At 35.9% G+C, this 19,803-nt stretch overlaps 1 protein-coding gene across 2 annotated transcripts in view; it reads left to right on the top strand.

Annotated features, from left to right (window-relative positions):
* Nucleotides 1-18,843, top strand: part of LOC129917254 (serine-enriched protein) — a 30,157-nt gene extending 11,314 nt beyond the window's left edge. The window contains exons 6-10 of one of the 2 annotated variants that reach the window (XM_055997679.1): nt 13,051-13,168; nt 13,236-13,567; nt 13,637-13,777; nt 13,936-13,985; nt 14,154-18,843. In XM_055997679.1, the coding sequence (XP_055853654.1) occupies nt 13,051-13,168; nt 13,236-13,567; nt 13,637-13,777; nt 13,936-13,985; nt 14,154-16,944 (3,432 nt within the window). In that variant the 3' untranslated portion in view covers nt 16,945-18,843. Of the gene's footprint in view, nt 1-13,050; nt 13,169-13,235; nt 13,568-13,636; nt 13,778-13,935 lie in introns of both variants that reach the window. The other variant, XM_055997678.1, reaches the window with a different exon arrangement.
* Nucleotides 18,844-19,803: the final 960 nt, after the last annotated feature.

Raw genomic sequence — 19,803 nt, 5'->3', positions numbered from 1 at the left:
TTGTCATTAAGATTAGCTAGTTACATGTCTCGCGTTTTCTCGACCGCCATACAACTTTTTTCACTTTTCAAAATGAAGTCAAGATTTTCAAAAAAACAAATTTTCGTAAAATTTGTCAAAACTGCCAAATAAGATCGAAAAGACAGTTTTTTTGAACTTTTAATGATCAGGTATCATCTTTGGAACATTTTTGACGATAAACAAAAATTAAAAACATATATAAAAGTTTTGTGCTTCAAGTTAAGCGAAAAAAAGACAAAAAAGGTGGAAGACACATTGGACCGCTCTTTAAACACGAATTTCATTTTACTTGACCAATATTATGTGGTAACTAAATAAACAAAAACAGTAGATAGTGAAACAAAAGTAGAAAAGAATTTTTAAAAATTAAAAAACGGGAAAAATATAACAAACGGAAGGTTAAAAGTCTCCTAAGTGCACCTATCCATAAGGAAATAGTTAAAATCAGTAGAATCGCTCTCCGCAAAAATGAAAAAGCATATTCCAATAAAACCGATAAGGATTTATCGAAATTTTCTTTGAGTGAAGGATCAAAATGTATAAAAGATTAAGTTCTGATCCTCTGGAACCACTAAACCACTGGAATTTTCAACTTATGAGGCATTATCATTGATGAATGATGCTTTTCTGTCGGAACATCTTAAACAAGTTCAATGCAAAAAGCAAGCAAGTGTAAAAGGCCAGAAATAGGGTCACGAAGAAATTCAGAGAATTATTAGCTTGAAAAACATCGAAAATATAAACACAGCTGTTTTTAATAGGCCCTTATGTTTCAAGTTTGCATTGCACAAAAAGGAGTTACTTTTTTAAATTATCTGCAGATATTTTTAAAGGAGATGCCATTTTGTATGATTGTGAAACATTTAATTAAAATCATTGCTAAAATTTTAATTTAAAGCATGATATTGAGAAAATAAATCATGTATGTCACCTGTCAAAAACGTGTGTAAAAGTTCTATTTCTTAATAAAAACTAATTATTCTGCCACTCTTTTTTCGTGAATAGCAATAGAGTTTTTATTTATTGAGATTTTGCAAGCGTTTTTTAAAATAATTAAGTATATCCAATCATAGAATATGTTTATGGAAACATAAGTTCAAATACTATAAAAATGCATTTTCTTCATCACTATTTTGACCCACTTTTTGCAGAAATTATAGATTTCTTTTTAAAAAATCTTTCTTTTTATAGAATTTTATCTATTCACATTCATTTGTTTAAAACTGTTTAGAAAAAAAGTCGATTTAACGCGAGTTATTAATTTTGTCCAGCTAGATTCGTGATTGGCCACACTGTGCCTCGCCCCGACTACGAACAAACAAAATTTCTTGGAGTTGTACCTTCAATAAAAAACAGCATTACATTTGTATTAGTAAAAATAAGAAAAAAGAAGAATAAAAAAACGTTTGCAAATCATTAAACATTAGCCCCGTTTCATTGGAGGTGGTAGTTTACTCATGAGTTGATCTAGTACTATAATTACCACATGATCTTCTACTTCTACCATTGATCTTCTATTTTTTTTTTTTTTTTTTTTTTTTTATAATGAGCGCGCACTAAAGGGGTTTTGGGTACCCTTAATATACATGTGTTTATAATGAATTATGACTCCCATCCCATCCTGAAGGGCCCAACCCAGCGATGCCAGATTGAGGGATTTTTTCCTGTTTTTTTTCGGTATTTTTGATTAGGGAAAAATGGAAAATCAACCCAGAACAGTCAGCTCAAAATATATCACGTTTAAATACCAAGACAAATACTGGTCTATTCGAATATTATTCCAACGACATCGAACCAGAGTTTAGTAACGAGATGGTGCCATTAAAGCTCTTCATGTTGCAATCAGATAATATGTCAGAAAAATCTGAGATTGTGCATGCAGAGAAGTTAATATAGGCACCGTTACAAATTTATTCATAATGAACTACCCCAAATAAAAACATAACTTTGAAAATAACCAAAATGACGTTTTTTGGCATTTTCTAACGGTAATATTTCAAAAACGGATGCCAATAAAAAAATTTTGACTTCAGATTCGAGTTCAACACATCCAACACTACTAGGAAAGTATATTTTGGTTCTTGTGGCAAAAACCTTGTTGACCAGTGTTATCAATTAAAAAAAAAACTAAACCACCCACACGCGTTTCGGACGCGTTTCAGATGTGTTTTCCCAGCAAACGCAGAACTACAGAAAAAACCGGTGAAATATGTTCGTAAAAGAAGTACTTCTTTTCCACTGAAAAAAGATAGGAGCTCGGGAAAAAACTCAGTTATATACTTTCTGTATATAAGAATACGTGAAGCAGCTATCTCTTTTTTGCATGCAAGATGAAATAAATTTCCCCTCCATTAATAGTACAGACAAATGTACTTCAAAAGTGCATCAGCGAAGCACTTCTGGAAGTGGTTCTGATGTACATTTTCCAGTACTTTTTTAACCTACAGAAAAAGCACTGAAACTTGTACTTTTAAAGTACTTATTTGGAGCACTTTCATGGATTTATGTCCGTACTGCTAAAATCCATATTTTAATTTCATCTGAAAATAAAAAAATCTTCAAAACAAACAAACAATTCTTTTAAACTATTATTTAATATTTTATTGGAAAAACACAAAATAGTTTTTTTTTTTGAAAAAAAAAATACATAAAAAAAAGATCCTTGGGCACGCGCCTGTGGCCTGGTAAGTTGAGAAAAGGAAAAAGAAAAAAATACTCTGCGTCTGCAGTCTGCACTTTGGTGGTAGTTTTTGTATCTTGTTATGATTTTTTTTTTTCTAAATGCTCAAGGCTGAAGCTGCTGTAAACTCAGTCAATGATGTCTGGAATTGATCGCCACTAAGAGACAGAAAAATCAACAACTTTATAATTCATCAATTTTATAATCAGCATACCTTTATTTTCCAAATCAATTGGTGGTTGTTTTTGTATCATTTTTGTATTACTTTTTTTTCTAAATGCACAAGGCTAAGGCTGTGCATTTTGATGGTGGAAATAAATTTTTGTGGCGTGCCGAAGAATTTGTGTGGTAGATATTGTTTAGAGAAAATAGTTTTCACAAATAACAAATAGCGTTTCGGACGCGTTTTTGACGCATTTCGGACGTGTTTTGGACGCGTTTTAGACGCGTTTCGGACGCGTTTCAGACGCGTTTTGGGCGCGTTTCAGATGCGTTTCAGGCGCGTTTTGGACGCGTTTTGGACGCGTTTCGGACACGTTTCAGACTCGTTTCGGACGCGTTCCAGACGCGTTTTAGACGCGTTTTAGGCGCGTTTTAGGCGCGTTTTGGGCGCGTTTCAGATGCGTTTTGGACGCGTTTTGGACGCGTTTCAGACGCGTTTTGGACGCGTTTCAGATGCGTTTTGGGCGCGTTTCAGATGCGTTTCAGGCGCGTTTTGGACGCGTTTCAAACGCGTTTTGGACACGTTTTGGGCACGTTTAAGATGCGTTTTGGACGCGTTTCAGACGCGTTTTGGGCGCGTTTTAGGCGCGTTTTGGGCGCGTTTCAGATGCGTTTTGGACGCGTTTCAGACGCGTTTCAGACGCGTTTCAGACGCGTTTTGGACGCGTTTCAGATGCGTTTCGGACGCGTTCCAGACGCGTTTTAGACGCGTTTTGGACGCGTTTCAAACGCGTTTTGGACACGTTTTGGGCGCGTTTAAGATGCGTTTTGGACGCGTTTCAGACGCGTTTTGGGCGCGTTTTAGGCGCGTTTCAGATGCGTTTTGGACGCGTTTTGGACGCGTTTCAGACGCGTTTTGGACGCGTTTCAGACGCGTTTCGGACGCGTTTCAGATGCGTTTCAGACGCGTTTTGGACGCGTTTCAGACGCGTTTTGGACGCGTTTCAGATTCGTTTTGGGCGCGTTTCAGATGCGTTTCAGGCGCGTTTTGGACGCGTTTCAAACGGGTTTTGGACGCGTTTCAGACGCGTTTTGGGCGCGTTTTAGGGGCGTTTTGGGCGCGTTTCAGATGCGTTTTGGACGCGTTTCAGACGCGTTTTGGACGCGTTTCATATGCGTTTTGGACGCGTTTCAGACGCGTTTCGGACGCGTTTCAGATGCGTTTCAGGCGCGTTTTGGACACGTTTCAAACGCGTTTTAGGCGCGTTTTGGGCGCGTTTCAGATGCGTTTTGGACGCGTTTCAGACGCGTTTCAGACGCGTTTTGGACGCGTTTCAGATGCGTTTCAGGCGCGTTTTGGACGCGTTTTGGACGCGTTTCAGACGCGTTTCAGACGCGTTTTGGACGCGTTTCAGATGCGTTTCAGGCGCGTTTTGGACGCGTTTAAGATGCGTTTTGGGCGCGTTTCAGATGCGTTTTGGACGCGTTTCAGACGCGTTTTGGACGCGTTTCAGATGCGTTTTGGGCGCGTTTCAGATGCGTTTCAGGCGCGTTTTGGACGCGTTTCAAACGCGTTTTAGGCGCGTTTTGGGCGCGTTTCAGATGCGTTTTGGACGCGTTTCAGACGCGTTTCAGACGCGTTTTGGACGCGTTTCAGATGCGTTTCAGGCGCGTTTTGGACGCGTTTCAAACGCGTTTTGGACACGTTTTGGGCGCGTTTAAGATGCGTTTTGGACGCGTTTCGGACGCGTTTCAGACGCGTTTTGGACGCGTTTCAGATGCGTTTCAGGCGCGTTTTGGACGCGTTTTGGACGCGTTTCGGACGCGTTTTGGACGCGTTTCAGACGCGTTTCGGACGCGTTTCGGACGCGTTCCAGACGCGTTTTAGACGCGTTTTGGGCGCGTTTTAGGCGCGTTTTGGGCGCGTTTCAGATGCGTTTTGGACGTGTTTCGGACTTGATTCACACGTGTTTTGGACGCGTTTCAGATGCGTTTCAGGCGCGTTTTGGACGCGTTTTGGACGCGTTTCGGACGCGTTTTGGAAGCGTTTCAGACGCGTTTCGGACGCGTTCCAGACGCGTTTTAGACGCGTTTTGGGCGCGTTTTAGGCGCGTTTTAATCGCGTTTTGGGCGCGTTTCAGATGCATTTTGGACGCGTTTTGGACGCGTTTCAGACGCGTTTCAGACGCGTTTTGGACGCGTTTCAGATGCGTTTTGGGCGCGTTTCAGATGCGTTTCAGGCGCGTTTTGGACGCGTTTCAAACGCGTTCTGGACACGTTTTGGGCGCGTTTAAGATGCGTTTTGGACGCGTTTCAGACGCGTTTCGGACGCGTTTCAGACGCGTTTTGGACGCGTTCTGGACGCGTTTCAGATGCGTTTTGGGCGCGTTTCAGATGCGTTTCAGGCGCGTTTTGGACGCGTTTCAAACGCGCTTTGGACGCGTTTCAGACGCGTTTCGGACGCGTTTCGGACGCGTTTCAGACGCGTTTTGGACGCGTTTCGGAAGCGTTTCAGACGCGTTTCAGACTAGAGATGGATAGTTCCAGAGCCAAATATTTCCTGGAACTAGTTCCTCACTCGGAACTAGTTCCACTATTTCCCCAAAATTCCACTCACTAAATTCCATTCCACTAAAAGACAGAAAAATCAACAACTTTATAATTTATCAATTTTGTAATCAGCATACCTTTATTTTCCAAATCAATTGGTGGTTGTTTTTGTATCATTTTTGTATTACTTTTTTTTCTAAATGCACAAGGCTGAGGCTGTGCATTTTGATGGTGGAAATACATTTTTGTGGCGTGCCGAAGAATTTGTGTGGTAGATATTGTTAAGAGAAAATAGTTTTCACAAATAACAAATAGCGTTTAGGACGCGTTTTGGATGCGTTTTGGATGCGTTTTGGACGCGTTTCGGAAGCGTTTCAGACGCGTTTTGGACGCGTTTCAGATGCGTTTTGGGCGCGTTTCAGATGCGTTTTGGAAGCGTTTCAGATGCGTTTTGGACGCGTTTCAAACGCGTTTTGGACGCGTTTCAGACGCGTTTTGGGCTCGTTTCAGGCTTGTTTTAGGCGCGTTTCAGATGCATTTTGGACGCGTTTAGACGCGTTTCAAACGCGTTTCGGACGCGTTTCAGACGCGTTTCAGACTATAGATGGATAGTTCCGCAGCCAAATAGTTCCTGGAACTAGTTCCTCACTCGGAACTAGTTCCACTATTTCCCCAAAATTAATTTAAACAGTTCCATCGTTCAGACACAGCCACACACAATAGAAAGAAAGAAGAAGAGGAACAAGAAACAAAACGAATGCGAATATAATCTCTGTCTCTGTTTGAAATACACAATACACACACGCATGTCATAGAATTCTCATCCAAAGCCAACACACATGGATGCGAACGAGTTGAGCGCCAAAAATTCAGAAACCAAAACCACAACTACTTTCTTATGAATCATGCTCACGGACATGGAACTACATTAATAGTTCCAGTTCCAGGATCAGGAAAAAATATTCAAATTCATACTATTTCTTATTTTGATGCATTTTATTGAAAAAAAAAACTTAAATTCTAGATAGTTCCGCGGAACTAGTTCCAGGAACTAGTAGGTAGATTAAGTTTGTGTCAACCGACATACGTTTTTCTGGCCGCTTTAAAAGGTAGATTAAGTTTGTTTCATAAGTTTTTCTGGTCGCTTTAAACGGCCATCAGGAAAAAATATTCAATATCATACTATTTCTTTTTTTGATGCATTTTCCTGAAAAAAACTAAAATTCTAGATAGTTCCGCGGAACTAGTTCCAGGAACTTGTTCCGACCGAAAAAAGAACCGTTCCATCGTTCCATGTTCGTTCCGGCTTTGGAACTGTTTTGCGGATCTCTGTTTTGAGTAATTTGCCTTGTCTATAATAATAATAAAATCAAAATTGAAACTTTTTCTCATGATTTCTCTTTCCAGTTTTATAATGAAACCGTAATGCCGACTTATAACGAGTCGATTTTCGCCGTGCGGCGAAGCTTTTTGGCGTCAGTCGAGTCGTGTGAACGTAAGCCGCACGCGACTAAAGTGACAATCCCCATACTAGAGTCCTAGTCGACTTAAGCCCAGAGACATATCATGTGGTTAAAATCGACTCGTGAAAAGTCGGGATAGGTATACCTACTTATACCTTTTGAATCTAATATATTTTCTAATAACTTATCGTTAATAAAAATTATCTGTGAACCATCAAGTTGCTAAAATTTTTTTGTTGAGATATCACTACAATATTTATTATAGTTATTTCAAAACTTTTAGTTTACATTTATAAAATGACATGATAGGACACCAGATTATATCCGATTAGTCTCTAATTTCTAGTCTCTAATTTCTAACCAAACTTAAAAATAGCTTATGATATTGAAAAAGCATCGGAAAAGGGCCCAAGAATTATTTTGCCTAGAGGCCCATGACATGGTTAATCCGGCACTGAACATAGTTACAATGATTTTTTTTTTTTTTGGATATGATAGATAGATATGTTTGATTGAAATATTTTTAGTGAGAGGGGAGGGAAGGCTTTTAGTCACCCCCAGCCTTGAATTTATTAAATCCTTGTCGTGCTAATCCATACAAATTGGTTATTGATAATAATACTTCTTGTAATTGGATGGGGATATAGTAGAGTAACTAAAGCAAATTATTAGGGAACCCGGCCGAACAGCTCTGATTTTGACGATTTTTTTTTTCAAACGTAGGTAATTAAAAATACTTTAAAGTCTATAGATTAAAAATTGCCGGTGTTGCCGTATTGTTTTTTAAAATTAAAATTAAATTTTTTTTAACAAAACCATTTTTTTTGCTTAAATTTCATAGAACAAATGATAGCAAAAGATTCTCTAGGTAATTTAAGGAAAAAAAATATAAGGGAGTAGAGAACAATCTTCCATTATTTAAGCGATAAATGCAATTTTCTCACAATCTGACTTCAAACACAAAAAAAATATTTTGAAAACAACGGCAACACCTACAATGCTTTAAAATACATTTTTAAAAAGCCAGAAGCTCATTCTTATCTCTTAAATTTAAATCCACTAAATTTAATCAAGACTTTTTGAAAAAATGGTCCTCAAACTCAGAATTAAAAATAAAATGTTATTAGAAAAATTTAAAATGACTTTTTTCTAATAAAATATGAATTTATTTAAAAAAAATTTTTGGCCATAAATATTATCAGTTGAATTTCGAAGCAAAAAAGATAAAATATATCACACTTTTGAAAAAAAAAATGAAAAATTACTTCAATTTCAATGTTTTTTTTTATTAAAACTGAATTTTTGCATTGAAATAATTAATTTTCTCAAAGACTGTGGTAAATAGGAACTTTAAATTTTTGCTATTTAACTTTCAACAGTAAGGGTTATTAAATGAATAAAAAATAATTTTATGTTTAGATGTTGAACTTTAAAAAAAAATAAGTTACATTTTTTTTCAAAACTTTTATTAAAAAAGTTCTTCGAAAATGAAATACTTTTTAATTTTTTTCATAAACCGTAATACATATTGACATTTCCTTTTATAATTTGAAATCATAATAAATGCGGCCAAAAAAATTTGAAAATAAATGCATTTTATATTACGACCAAGTTTAAAAAACGACATGTTAAAATTTTTTCAATAATTTTTTTTTTCAAAAATCTGAGTTCAATTACCATTCTTTCAAAAGCCGTTCATTCAATTAACTTAATTTTAATTTTACATATATGACTAAGCTTCTAGCTTTTAAAAAATGTATATTTGAATATTGTAGGTGTTGCCGTTGTGTTCAAATATTTTTTTTTTGTTTGAAGTCAATTAATAAGAAAATTGCATCTATCGCTTGAACTATGGAAGATTGTCCCTGCCAATTTTTGAGCTTTAGTTACTCCACTAATAATGTCTGGAGCCATTTATTTATTATATTTATGATTCTTGTAGAATCAAATGGCTTCAAAAAAAATCATGTGTTCACCGAACCTTAGTTTCCTGGCTGAGCCCGTTCCAGCATCGAGGGATGGATACAATGGAAATCGAAGTTATTTTTCTTCAAAACGGCGGATGTGGTATGTGGGTAGAAGCGAAACAGCTCTATTTGGCTTAAGGTCCAGTAAGGGGACTTGGTCGTCTAAATCACACTTATTCCGATTTGGCAATGTTTATTTTATAGCAAAACTCGAACAGACGAGGCGTCGCGTCGTCGGTAGTATGTGTGCCTTAACAGCTTGTAACGGGGATAAAGACTTGGCGTGTGTCGTGGCGCGTTGGTTGGTGCAATGAACTATGGCGCCACAGGTCTTGGGTTCGTTTCTCAGCCTCAATCACCAAAAAATTAAAATAAAAATTTCTCAGGTGTACCACCTCTTGTGAGGAATTAACAAAGCCTCAAAGAGTATCGTTGTCTTGAAAGTGCATCTCTGCTCAAGGCTCGTCGGTAAATTTTAGGTCCCATCCATTCTTGCAAATTAATTACACGCACACAAGAATGGTTGAGAGTTGTTAGTCACTAAGCCTTGCTCCTTGATGTCACATGTTAGAGAATAATCGACAAAAACGAAGCCTTCCGATTTCTGTTGGTAGTGGAAAAGTTCACACACTACAGAGCCAAAAATTGGAAGCTAGTTTTTAATAAAATATTTTATCGAGTGTTGCTTCTTACATTTTTGCGGCGGTATTGTGGCGATTTAAAGTGTTTTTTGCTATCACAGTCTGGTTGCGGCGGTGTTGCAGCGAAATCCATTTTTACTTGGGGTTTTCTAAGTCGAAGATGAATTGTTCCAGTTTGGACCCTTGTGGGAGCCCGGCGGCTCTTATGGTTGTGATTTGCGAAGTTAAAAAGTGACCCGATAAGAATTCAAAGAGGGAGCGACATTATGTTAGTGTTCTTGGAGAAAGTGGAATGCTTTTCGCGTAATCCAAACTTCATATCAGGAACCTTGCGGAAGTTTTCAGCAGTCAGCGTCCCACGACGGCGTGCGTCGTTGTGGTTGTACTTCTTCGCAAGTTTAAATTTATTCTATAAGTGGGGAAATAGAAGTCGTTGGTATCTGCAGTTAGCAGTTTTTGAGAAGTATTGGCAATTGGATCCCTACCGACTGGGGTGATCTACTCAACGCTCGCTGAATAGATAAGCCAACTTCATCAAGAAAACCCGGTTGGATGATTCTTCCTCAAAGTAGTCTGCGAAGACTTTGGCTTTTTCCTTGCTGAATGTAACCTAGTTGTCATATCTGTATTCTGTATAGCCCAATTTCCTTCTTTAATCGAATGATATTTGGTTAAGACTTTGAACAAATGACAAGTGACGCTGGATTTAAATTTAAGAGCTTTTGGATTTTTGTTCCTATTTCATATTTTTTACTCAGTGTATCACGTTTTTCACATCTGTTTCAGCTATATTTTACATGTTGTTGTGATAATACAGCAACCTACCTACCAACAAATTTTTCAAATTTTTTTTCACTGATTTGTTGACCTCCTCCTTCTTTCCCGCGAAAAAAACACAATTCCACATTTGTTTTGTACTTTACTTAGTAAAACACGGTAAACAACAACACATAATTGCTATGGATAAACAATTTGTAGGTTTACAGAGACAATTTTTGTCTTAACCTATACATTTTTGAACCTTCAAAAATAAAGGATTTTATTAACAATAAATAAAAGTAATCGTTTGTTGTTGCTAACAGCATTAAATGTTTACTGAGCAAAATACTGAGTTACCACAAAACACGGCTTATATTGATTTTTTTAAAATATTTATACTGTGCTTTTAGCATCCTCAGCAATTTATTGTGAAATGCATGTTTTGCTTTGTCCGCTTCATTCTTATTTCTATAAGCGTTTTTCTTTATTTTGCGTTTGTTTCCTAACTATTTTACTTTTCAATGATCCTGTGCTTAGAAATGCGTGTTCGACCCTCAAGCCAGCATTTTTATACTTATTGTACCATGGTTTGAATTCGTGTTGATTCAATGAAATTATTACAAATTAACTCTTAATCCATTTTGCAAATAAAATTTGTTCTTACATTTTCACTACCTTGACTAATATACGTGAAAGTTATAATAATTACACTGGTTAACAAAATTAAACTTTTTTTTGTTGCCGAACAAAAAATATACTTTTCTGAAGTTTTCGGTGTGCTGAACTCGAATCCGAAGTCAAAAAAAAAATTAATCAGCTCCCGTTTTTTAAATATTACCGTTAGAAAATGCAGTACTTCGGACCTTATTCTTTTATATGTATAAGGAAAATTGTTTGATCATATTTAGTAGTGGTTTTTATAAGAACTATTTTCCACCTTTTTAAATCTGTTTAAATCTTTCCGATATCTTTTTTACTGCCCTAGATATCCTCAGTTGTTTGGTATTTTTATAAATTGTATAACGTCATTATCTCCTTTATGATATATGAAGCCAAGCCCACTTACTTCATTTTAAGATATCTCGGGCAATACAAAAGATATTGCAAAGATTTAAACAGGTATCGAAAGATGGAAAACAGTTCTTATAAAAAATATGCTCAAACAATTATCCTTATACAAAAGAATAAGGTCCGAAGAACTCAAAAGAACGTTTTTTTTTTGCATTTTCTAACGGTAATATCTCTAAAACAGGAGCTGATTAGTTGTTTCTGACTTCGGATTCGAGTTCAGCACACCGAAAACCTTCAGAAAAGTATATTTTTGTTTCGGCAACAAAACCCTTGTAAACCAGTGTTATAAAAACCATAATCAAACATTTTAATCAAAATCATTATAATAAAAATAAGGTGAAAAAAGGGGTAAACCTCGGAATGAATGCTAATAGAATTTTTTTTCGCTCAATACCTTCGTTTTGACATTCTATAACATACCTCAAAAGTCTAGAAAAATCTCATGTCCGCAAGTCGCAATTTTCAAGGTCAAAGCTCGAAATGGAGATTTTCAAAATTAGCAAAAATAGACGATGGTACATGATTTCAAGGTATTTTTTAATGCTGATTTCAAAAAGTCTGAAATAAAGGCAATCTGACATCTATGAAAAAAAGTTATATCTGTTTTTCAGCTGTCAACCAATATTATTATAACAGTTGCAATCTTACTACCGAAAAACCCTTAAAATTTTGAATCGTTATATCTCAAAAACGGTGGCTCTTAGGAAAAAAAGTGTGTTGATATTTTTTACGGCTGATATAAAAGTTTTGCATTGCAAATTGTATGATTAAACTTACCGTTTTGCCTAAAATCGCGAAACCGCGAAAACCCAGTTTTTGTGACCTTTGACCCCGAACAAAAATTTTAAGAGGGGGTCGGATGGATGAGAAATTTTTAGAAATTTCATTTATGATGGTGCCTTCAACAAACCTACCAATTTGCGGCTAGCTTGCGAATTTTTTCATTCCGAATGTCTATCTATGGCCACGTACCTAGTAAAACTTAAAACATGACACACGTTAGCGTTGAAGATCCTTCCGTTGCCTCTATCGCTATTATGTTTCTGATTTACTACAATATCTATTAACTTAACTATAGACTGTTCTCTGCATTCAAATATTTGTCTTCGTCGTTTTTATTTAGTCATTTATGGTTTGAATTTATTGTTAAATACCTTTCTTCGGCTTAAAAATGTTATCTACTAGTTCTAACGTTACTCTTTTGCTTTCGATATTAGAAAATAATATTATTGTGATTTTATTTAAATACAACAAACTATCAAAAAGGTATTTACTTTATCAAAATATATGTATTTAGCTGATGATGTTTTTTATTGATGGTAATAATTTTGATTAATTTTTTTTTAACTCCCAGAGTTGTACTTTTGCATTCGTACATTTTCTAATTGAATATTTAGAATTCATTTTAATAACACTAAATGAAATAATTACCGATAGGTACTTAACATAAAATAAAAAAATACCTGAATAATTTTTTTGATGTTAAAACAATTTATTAAGGCAAATTAAAGCATTCTTCACTATGCAAAGGATGGTCAAACTCCATTAAAATTATCAAAATCAAGCTTTTGAACACTCTGGAAGAGAAATTGAATTTTACCAGTGAAAAACACCATCTATCTATCGCCATTTTACGTTCACGCCGAATTTTTATTTGGATGCGCACTAAACTAAAACTACCAACAAACACGTAAACTAATTTATAATTTACCAATTTGATTTGAAATAATTTTCAGCCGTCAGGACAACAACATCAAACACTGATTATCGAAGAATTTGAACCGGATGTATTTCGTCAGTTGATTGAATACATCCATACTGGATGTGTTACTCTGCAACCTAGAACATTGTTGGGTATATAAATAAATAAGAGTCTCAACATTTTTGGGTAAACAAAATGACTGATAATTTCTTTTTGCAGGTGTAATGAACGCAGCTGATTATTATGGTCTGGAAGAGCTACGAAGAGCATGTGCTGGATTCGTTCAATGTTGTATTAATGTTGATACAGTTTGTGCACTCTTAGCTTCCGCTGAACGGTACATTCAATACAAATGCACCAAAACGTTGGTACAAAAAGTGTTAGAATTTGTTGACGAGCACGGTAATGAGGTTTTGAATTTGGGAAGCTTCACCCTTCTTCCTCAACATGTTGTTCGTTTGATATTGGCACGTGACGAACTTCGAGCCGATGAATTTACCAAGTTCCAAGCAGCACTTATGTGGAGCAAGAAGTATTTTGATAACAACCCCGTAAGAAAATTCTCTATCACAACAATGTCTGCAATCATTTCAAAATTGTTTTTTGTTTTTATATACCAGAATGTTGACATTAAAGAAATACTCGGTAATTTTCTGGAATACATTCAGTTCCATAAGATCCCCGCGAATGTTCTTATGCGGGAAATTCATCCACTGGGACTGGTACCATATTCGATAATAATGAATGCTTTAGCCTATCAGGTATGTAATATGAACCAAACAGATGTTTTTTTTTTTCTTTTTACTCGACATTTTGAACTTAAAAAAAAATACAAACAAAATTTGAACGAAAACCAACAACAACAAACTTCCTACGTCGACCCCCTGTGTCCCCCCGTTTCTGATTCTAATAATTGCAGGCAGACCCAGAAAGTGTCGATCCCGGCAAATTGTCTCCAAACTCTAGCCGAGTGAGAAGAGCGCGACAAAACCAAGGCAGATCGATGTCAGTACAGAGCTCCTTAGACCCATACGGTTCCAATACAACTTTGAGCTCAAGCGGCAGCAGCGATCCGAACAGTGGCCCGCATAAAAATAACTAGCATAGGTTGAACGGTCCCTCCACCTCTTCTGCATCATCCTCACATCGTTCAAAAACCCATTTGCCAAAGATTCGCAAGGCCAAATCCCAGAGCTTCCGCACACGTCGTAGTCCATCAGAGCGACGCAGCCCCAATACTCTCCACGCCGGGACTTTGACTTTAAACACCAGCATTAAAAGAAGTCCCATTCTCCCACAACCAGATTCCAAGAGTCCAAGTAGTGTGTCTCAAAAAACACCCACAACTTTATCCAGACAAGGAACGTTACGTGCTTCACATCGTCGAAAAAATAGTATGACTGGTTCCTTAGTACTTAACCAAGGCCGCCGAAGTCCAGTGGGCTATGTCTCAAACGATCGAAGTCCACAAGGGAGACGAAGCCCACTCCTCTTGTCAACTGACCGCTTGAAAAGTCCAAATGAATTGCAAACTAACAATTTTGATTCCCGCAGTCCTACTCGTAGTCCTACAACCGATCGCAGAAGTCCCACTTTTAGCATTCACACGCAAGAGAGGCGTAGTCCGCTTGGAGCGCCAGTAGATAGCTACACAAGACGCAGCCCTACTTCTACTGTCCATGTTCAAGATAGCATGAAGACTTTTGATGACGCTTTGACTCCTGAAGACATAACACGCTCTACATTCGGTCTAACGTCGTCCATCAAACGACCATCTCTGGGCTTATTTACACCTATTTATTTCGGAGATAAAAGAAGCCCTATCACTGCGATGCATATTCCCCCCATAACTGTCTCTAACCCAACCGAAACTTGCAAGCTTGTGCAACGAACGGCAGAATCAAACGCGGCTGCTGCAGCAGAAGCAGCTCGGGAGCATGAACGTCAAAGAGATAAAGATATTGAGAAAGACAAGAACAAAGAAACAAGTGATAAAAAGGAAAAAACAAGCGTGATGAAGGAAATTCTGGCATTTGTGCGCAAGCCATCAAAGCACATCTCAACTCGAACACGGTTTGCGAATGCATTTACGAGGGCGGAGACGGGTTCTTCTAGTGGTCCACTTATAAGACAGAGCACATTCTCTGCCAGCCCTGCGGCTTCGAGTACTGCCGCAAAGAGCGCAGTTGTCAAACAAATGTCTGAAGTTGGATTTGAACCGAAAATGTCTTTGAAGTTCGCACACTACACCAAAATGTCGCTCAAACTACGTCGATCTGCCGCCAACGACGATAAAAAACCAGCAACATCCAAGGAAACAGCAAGAAAATCTAGTGGTGATTCCGCAACAGACAACAGCGAAACAAAATTAGATCAGAAGGTATGTAAATCAGGGTCTCCCAGTCAAGCTGAGCCTTTTGAGCTGGCCAATGTTTACTTTGAAAAGGTAGGTGAATCGTATATTAGGCACGAACAAATTAAAGAAGAGCCATCAGCAAATGATGGTGTTAATCAGCCCATTAGTGAAAAATTCATGGAAGAGGTAGCAAAATCATTAAAAGTAGTCACTTTGTCAAATGACGGTACCCAGACACCACGTCGTTCTGAAAGTAGAGAACCAATGGAGCCTCGCATTAGTGAAGAACAGGAAGACTCAAACGATATTAACATGGAAGAATTTAGGGTAGAAATTGAGCAGCATTTGAAAGTATACACTGGTGAGCCTATATATGTTAATTTACAAGAACTCAAAAGAGATTCTGATGCAACTGCAGCAGCAGCTGAAATATCAGAAAAATTAGGAAAAGGAACTGAGAAAATTAATGACGGGACCACAGAGGAAAGAATTGATGATGACTCTCCTTTTCCAGGTCCTTTTCCACTTCAATTGCCCACAATTGAGTTCGAACCACCCTCAAGGCGATCTTCTTTTGATCCACCGAGGTCACCATTCTTGGAAAATCTACGAAGTCCAAGTGGTGATACAGATACAGATCTCATTCACTTGCATAGACTTGACTCGGGTGGCGATAGTTTTGAAATGGTTCATGGAGATCGTAACCGTGAATCTAGCTTTGAAGAAAGATATTCATCAAGAGATACGAGTTTTGATATATCACGCTACCAGTCGACAAGCTACGAAGATCAAACTTCTAGTTTTGAAATTGTAGATATTGATGGCAAGGTTATTGACGAAAAGAAATCCAGTAATGACCTGCGTAAATCATCAATTGAGTTGGTTGATGCTGATACATTCCAACGCACTGGTTCTTCCGGTCGCAAATCTTCTCTTGAAACTCATTTTGACTATGTTCCTTCAGACCATACTCCAGTTCGATCCCCACACTTTCCCATGACTAAGAAGCATAGAATAGATTACTCACGGTCAAGGGAACTTCATGTGTCCCCAATAGGAGGGTTTTCTAGAGCTCGTAGCCCACTTTCCAATCAAACATCATCCAACTATAGCTCACGTGATAGCTATGATTCTAGTTCTTCTTATCCCCATCCTCATGATTCACGATCTCCATATGCGGATCCCTCTAAGCAACACTTCCCATTGACAATCAAAGCAACAAAAGAAGAAGAAAACAGAACATTTCTTTGCACAGATAAGCGTTGTGCTTCAATTTTCGAGCCAAGGCCTTCGACAATTGTGACAGCTCCTAGCCCTATAACGGCAGTTCCAGCAAGTAATTCTATTGGGTGTGGAGGGTTTTCGAGTGGCAGTGAATTTGAGCCGCCTTCACCGAGACGAGCTGCCAGTGCATCTCCCAAGCATACTTTCACATTTAGAATAGTCCTTAAAAAGGTTGATAGTTCACCCGATGCTATTTGTCCTGAAAAAGGAAGAGGAAGGACTTTAGATAGGTACAGAAAGCCCGAAAGTCGTAGAAAACGTCTTTCTGATGCAGGAAAGAGCTTTTAAAAAGCGGCTTTCTAGAGCATAAATAGGATAAACAGGTTTCTCCAATATTTTTACATGTATATTTGTTGTGTGCATGTATCAGTGTGTCTTTTTCCAGGTATCTAGATATTTGAAAATGTTTTAAATTCTAAATGTACAGTTTTAGCTGTGTAAATCATGTTGTTATTTATTAAAAGCTATCCGGTTTTTCGGAATAGTTAATGTTCCAACAGAAATATTTCTTTATTATCTATGTAAATTTAAGAACGCTCTCATTTTAGGGAGCCGTATAGCTATTTAGATTTTAATACGAAATTATATTAATATTTAAAGTTTATTGATTTAAAAAAAGATTAATCGGAAATGTTCTAAAGGACTTCATTCATTGTAAAGAGAGAATTATTTCTTAAATACAGGGGGAAACAACCATTTTTTAATTGATATGATTTACCTTCTACAGGAGTAAGTTGTTGGATGCATCAAGTGAGCTTAGATAAGAAATCATAACAAAAACACTCGGATGGTTTAAAAAAAAAAACATATATGATTGTTAAACTAAGACTTTCGATTTTATATGTATAACAAACAATAAATAATTGATTTTGCAGAACTGTTTAGCCGGTATTCTCCAAGCGCTCATCAAAGTGTTTTATTTTCCAGAGTTATCGATTGTTAAAAAAAGACTGGATGATACCACTTAGGTAAAAGTTATATTAATAGTAGGTATGATGAATTGTGTGAACTTTGAAAAGGCTGACGAGCCTCTTAAATTATGAGCGTTCCACAAGAGCTCATAATTTGTATAATAGCCCAAGGTGCGTTACAAATATATTTCAAAACATACATAGGTACATAGTTTAGTGTTCAAAATTCACCTGAATAATTTTAGAAAGAATTTATAAAAATTCGTATATTGAAAAAAAACTCAACTCGCACACTGTTATTAATTATGTATGAATAGGTCTATCGATATTAACTTGCTGGTCCAATTGAATTTTTTTTAATGGACCTATTAAGATTTATTTATAAAGCCAAATTTGCACTGACTGACCACTTATAATTAAAATTAAATTGGTCATTAAGCTATAATTTATGTATGACATAATGACAACAATAAGATGTTAAACCCATTCTTCAACGCTTTGACTGGACGATATGTTTGAGGTAAATAATTTGATAAAACATTGTATACGCACAATTGCACGGAGAAAAAGACCACTTAAAATTGAGCGGATTTCTGCATGGTGTTTCTACCAAGATGACTTCCGTCTTAAATTAAGGAAATCCATTAGTTTTAAAATGAAAATCTTCTTATTAACATACAAATAAGAAGATTTTCGTCTTAAATTTAGTGGATTTCCGCTTAATTGAAGACGGAAGTCATCTTGTTAAAAAAACTATGCAGAAATCCGCTAACTTTCAGTGGTCTTTTTCTCTATGTGCTTTCACGTAACCGTCCAATTGATTGTTCCCTTATAAATCTCTAGGAATGTGCACAGGTTGAACTCAATTTTTATGAGAATTACTTTTAAATTTAATTTAAAAAAGAAAACTTCAATTCGAAAGTGATACCTTAGCTAGTTGATTTTATACATTCATAAAAACTAGCAATGATATTCCAAACTACAAAATGTATTCCCACTTTAAATTCCATGTTACTTTTCTTATACAACATTTTAAAATTATACCTAAATATTTAAAATATTCAAGGATTAACTTTCAAATAAATATTATTATTATTTTCTGTGGCAACCTAATGCATTTGACAAAGAGACTTACTTCAAGAAAAAAAAATGTATTTGAGAAATAATAATCAATAGAAATGGTCAAAAATTAAAAAAAAATAATAGTAATAATAATAAGGAAAACTATATAACGTACCCATGAATTTAATTTCTTTGCAAACAAAAAGGTAAGAATTGTGACTATAAAAAAATTACACAAATCTGCCTTCTAAGGAATAAATATAAGTGTTTTCATTTAAATTGCTTACATCAATTTAAATGTTAATAATATAATAATGAGTTTAATTTTAGAATCAAACTTTAAAGAAATTATAAATATATACATACATATTTATATTGAATGTGATTGTTTTAAGTTTTCAATTTATTGAATGTATTTCAGTTTCTATAAGTGTATATGCAATATTAAAACTAAACATTAAATTAATAAACATCACTGTTAAACAAATTAAAAAAAAAAATCAATCAATTTGTAAAATACTGATATTTATTATACCTACTGAAAACACATATTAATATTTTTTATTAAAAAGCTGGATTAGGGGCCGTAGTAATATACTATATAGGTAAAGTAAATAATACAAACTAAAGGAGTATACCTAAACATTTTTTTAAGATAAAGTTATTTTATTAAACAAAATTTAATATTAAGAAAACCCAAATGAAAACGGCTCAGATAATAAATTACTATATTTATTTTCTAAACATGAGTGCAAAATTGATTGCAAATTTTTAAAAAGTACATGTACCTCAAATTAGTGTTTATTCTTCAAAAGTTTATAACAAATTTTAATATAGAATACACATACACATACATATGTTATTATTTTCAATTTAAGACAGTAAAGATATAAAATTGAGTACCTTTAATAAATTAACTAAACAAATACCTAAAATATATCAATCTGAATATTCTGAATAAATGCTTTGTTATTATGATGACATACCTAAATCAATTCTCATAGGAAAACGTATCTTTAACATTGTTGTAATTTTGTTCCATGTTAGTAACTACTGCTTTAAAAATAATAATAATATTGTCCTACTCGTTAAACTATTTTCTCAATAATCTTCAGCTGATACTTCAATAGGAAATGATTAGCCTCTCACAGAAAAATTGTTGGGGCAGGTATAT

This window comes from Episyrphus balteatus, chromosome 1, assembly GCF_945859705.1.
Source record: "Episyrphus balteatus chromosome 1, idEpiBalt1.1, whole genome shotgun sequence".
NCBI classification, from domain to species: Eukaryota; Metazoa; Arthropoda; class Insecta; order Diptera; family Syrphidae; genus Episyrphus; species Episyrphus balteatus.
The sequence above is the reverse complement of the archived record's forward strand: the minus strand, read 5'-3'. Positions and strand labels throughout refer to the sequence as shown.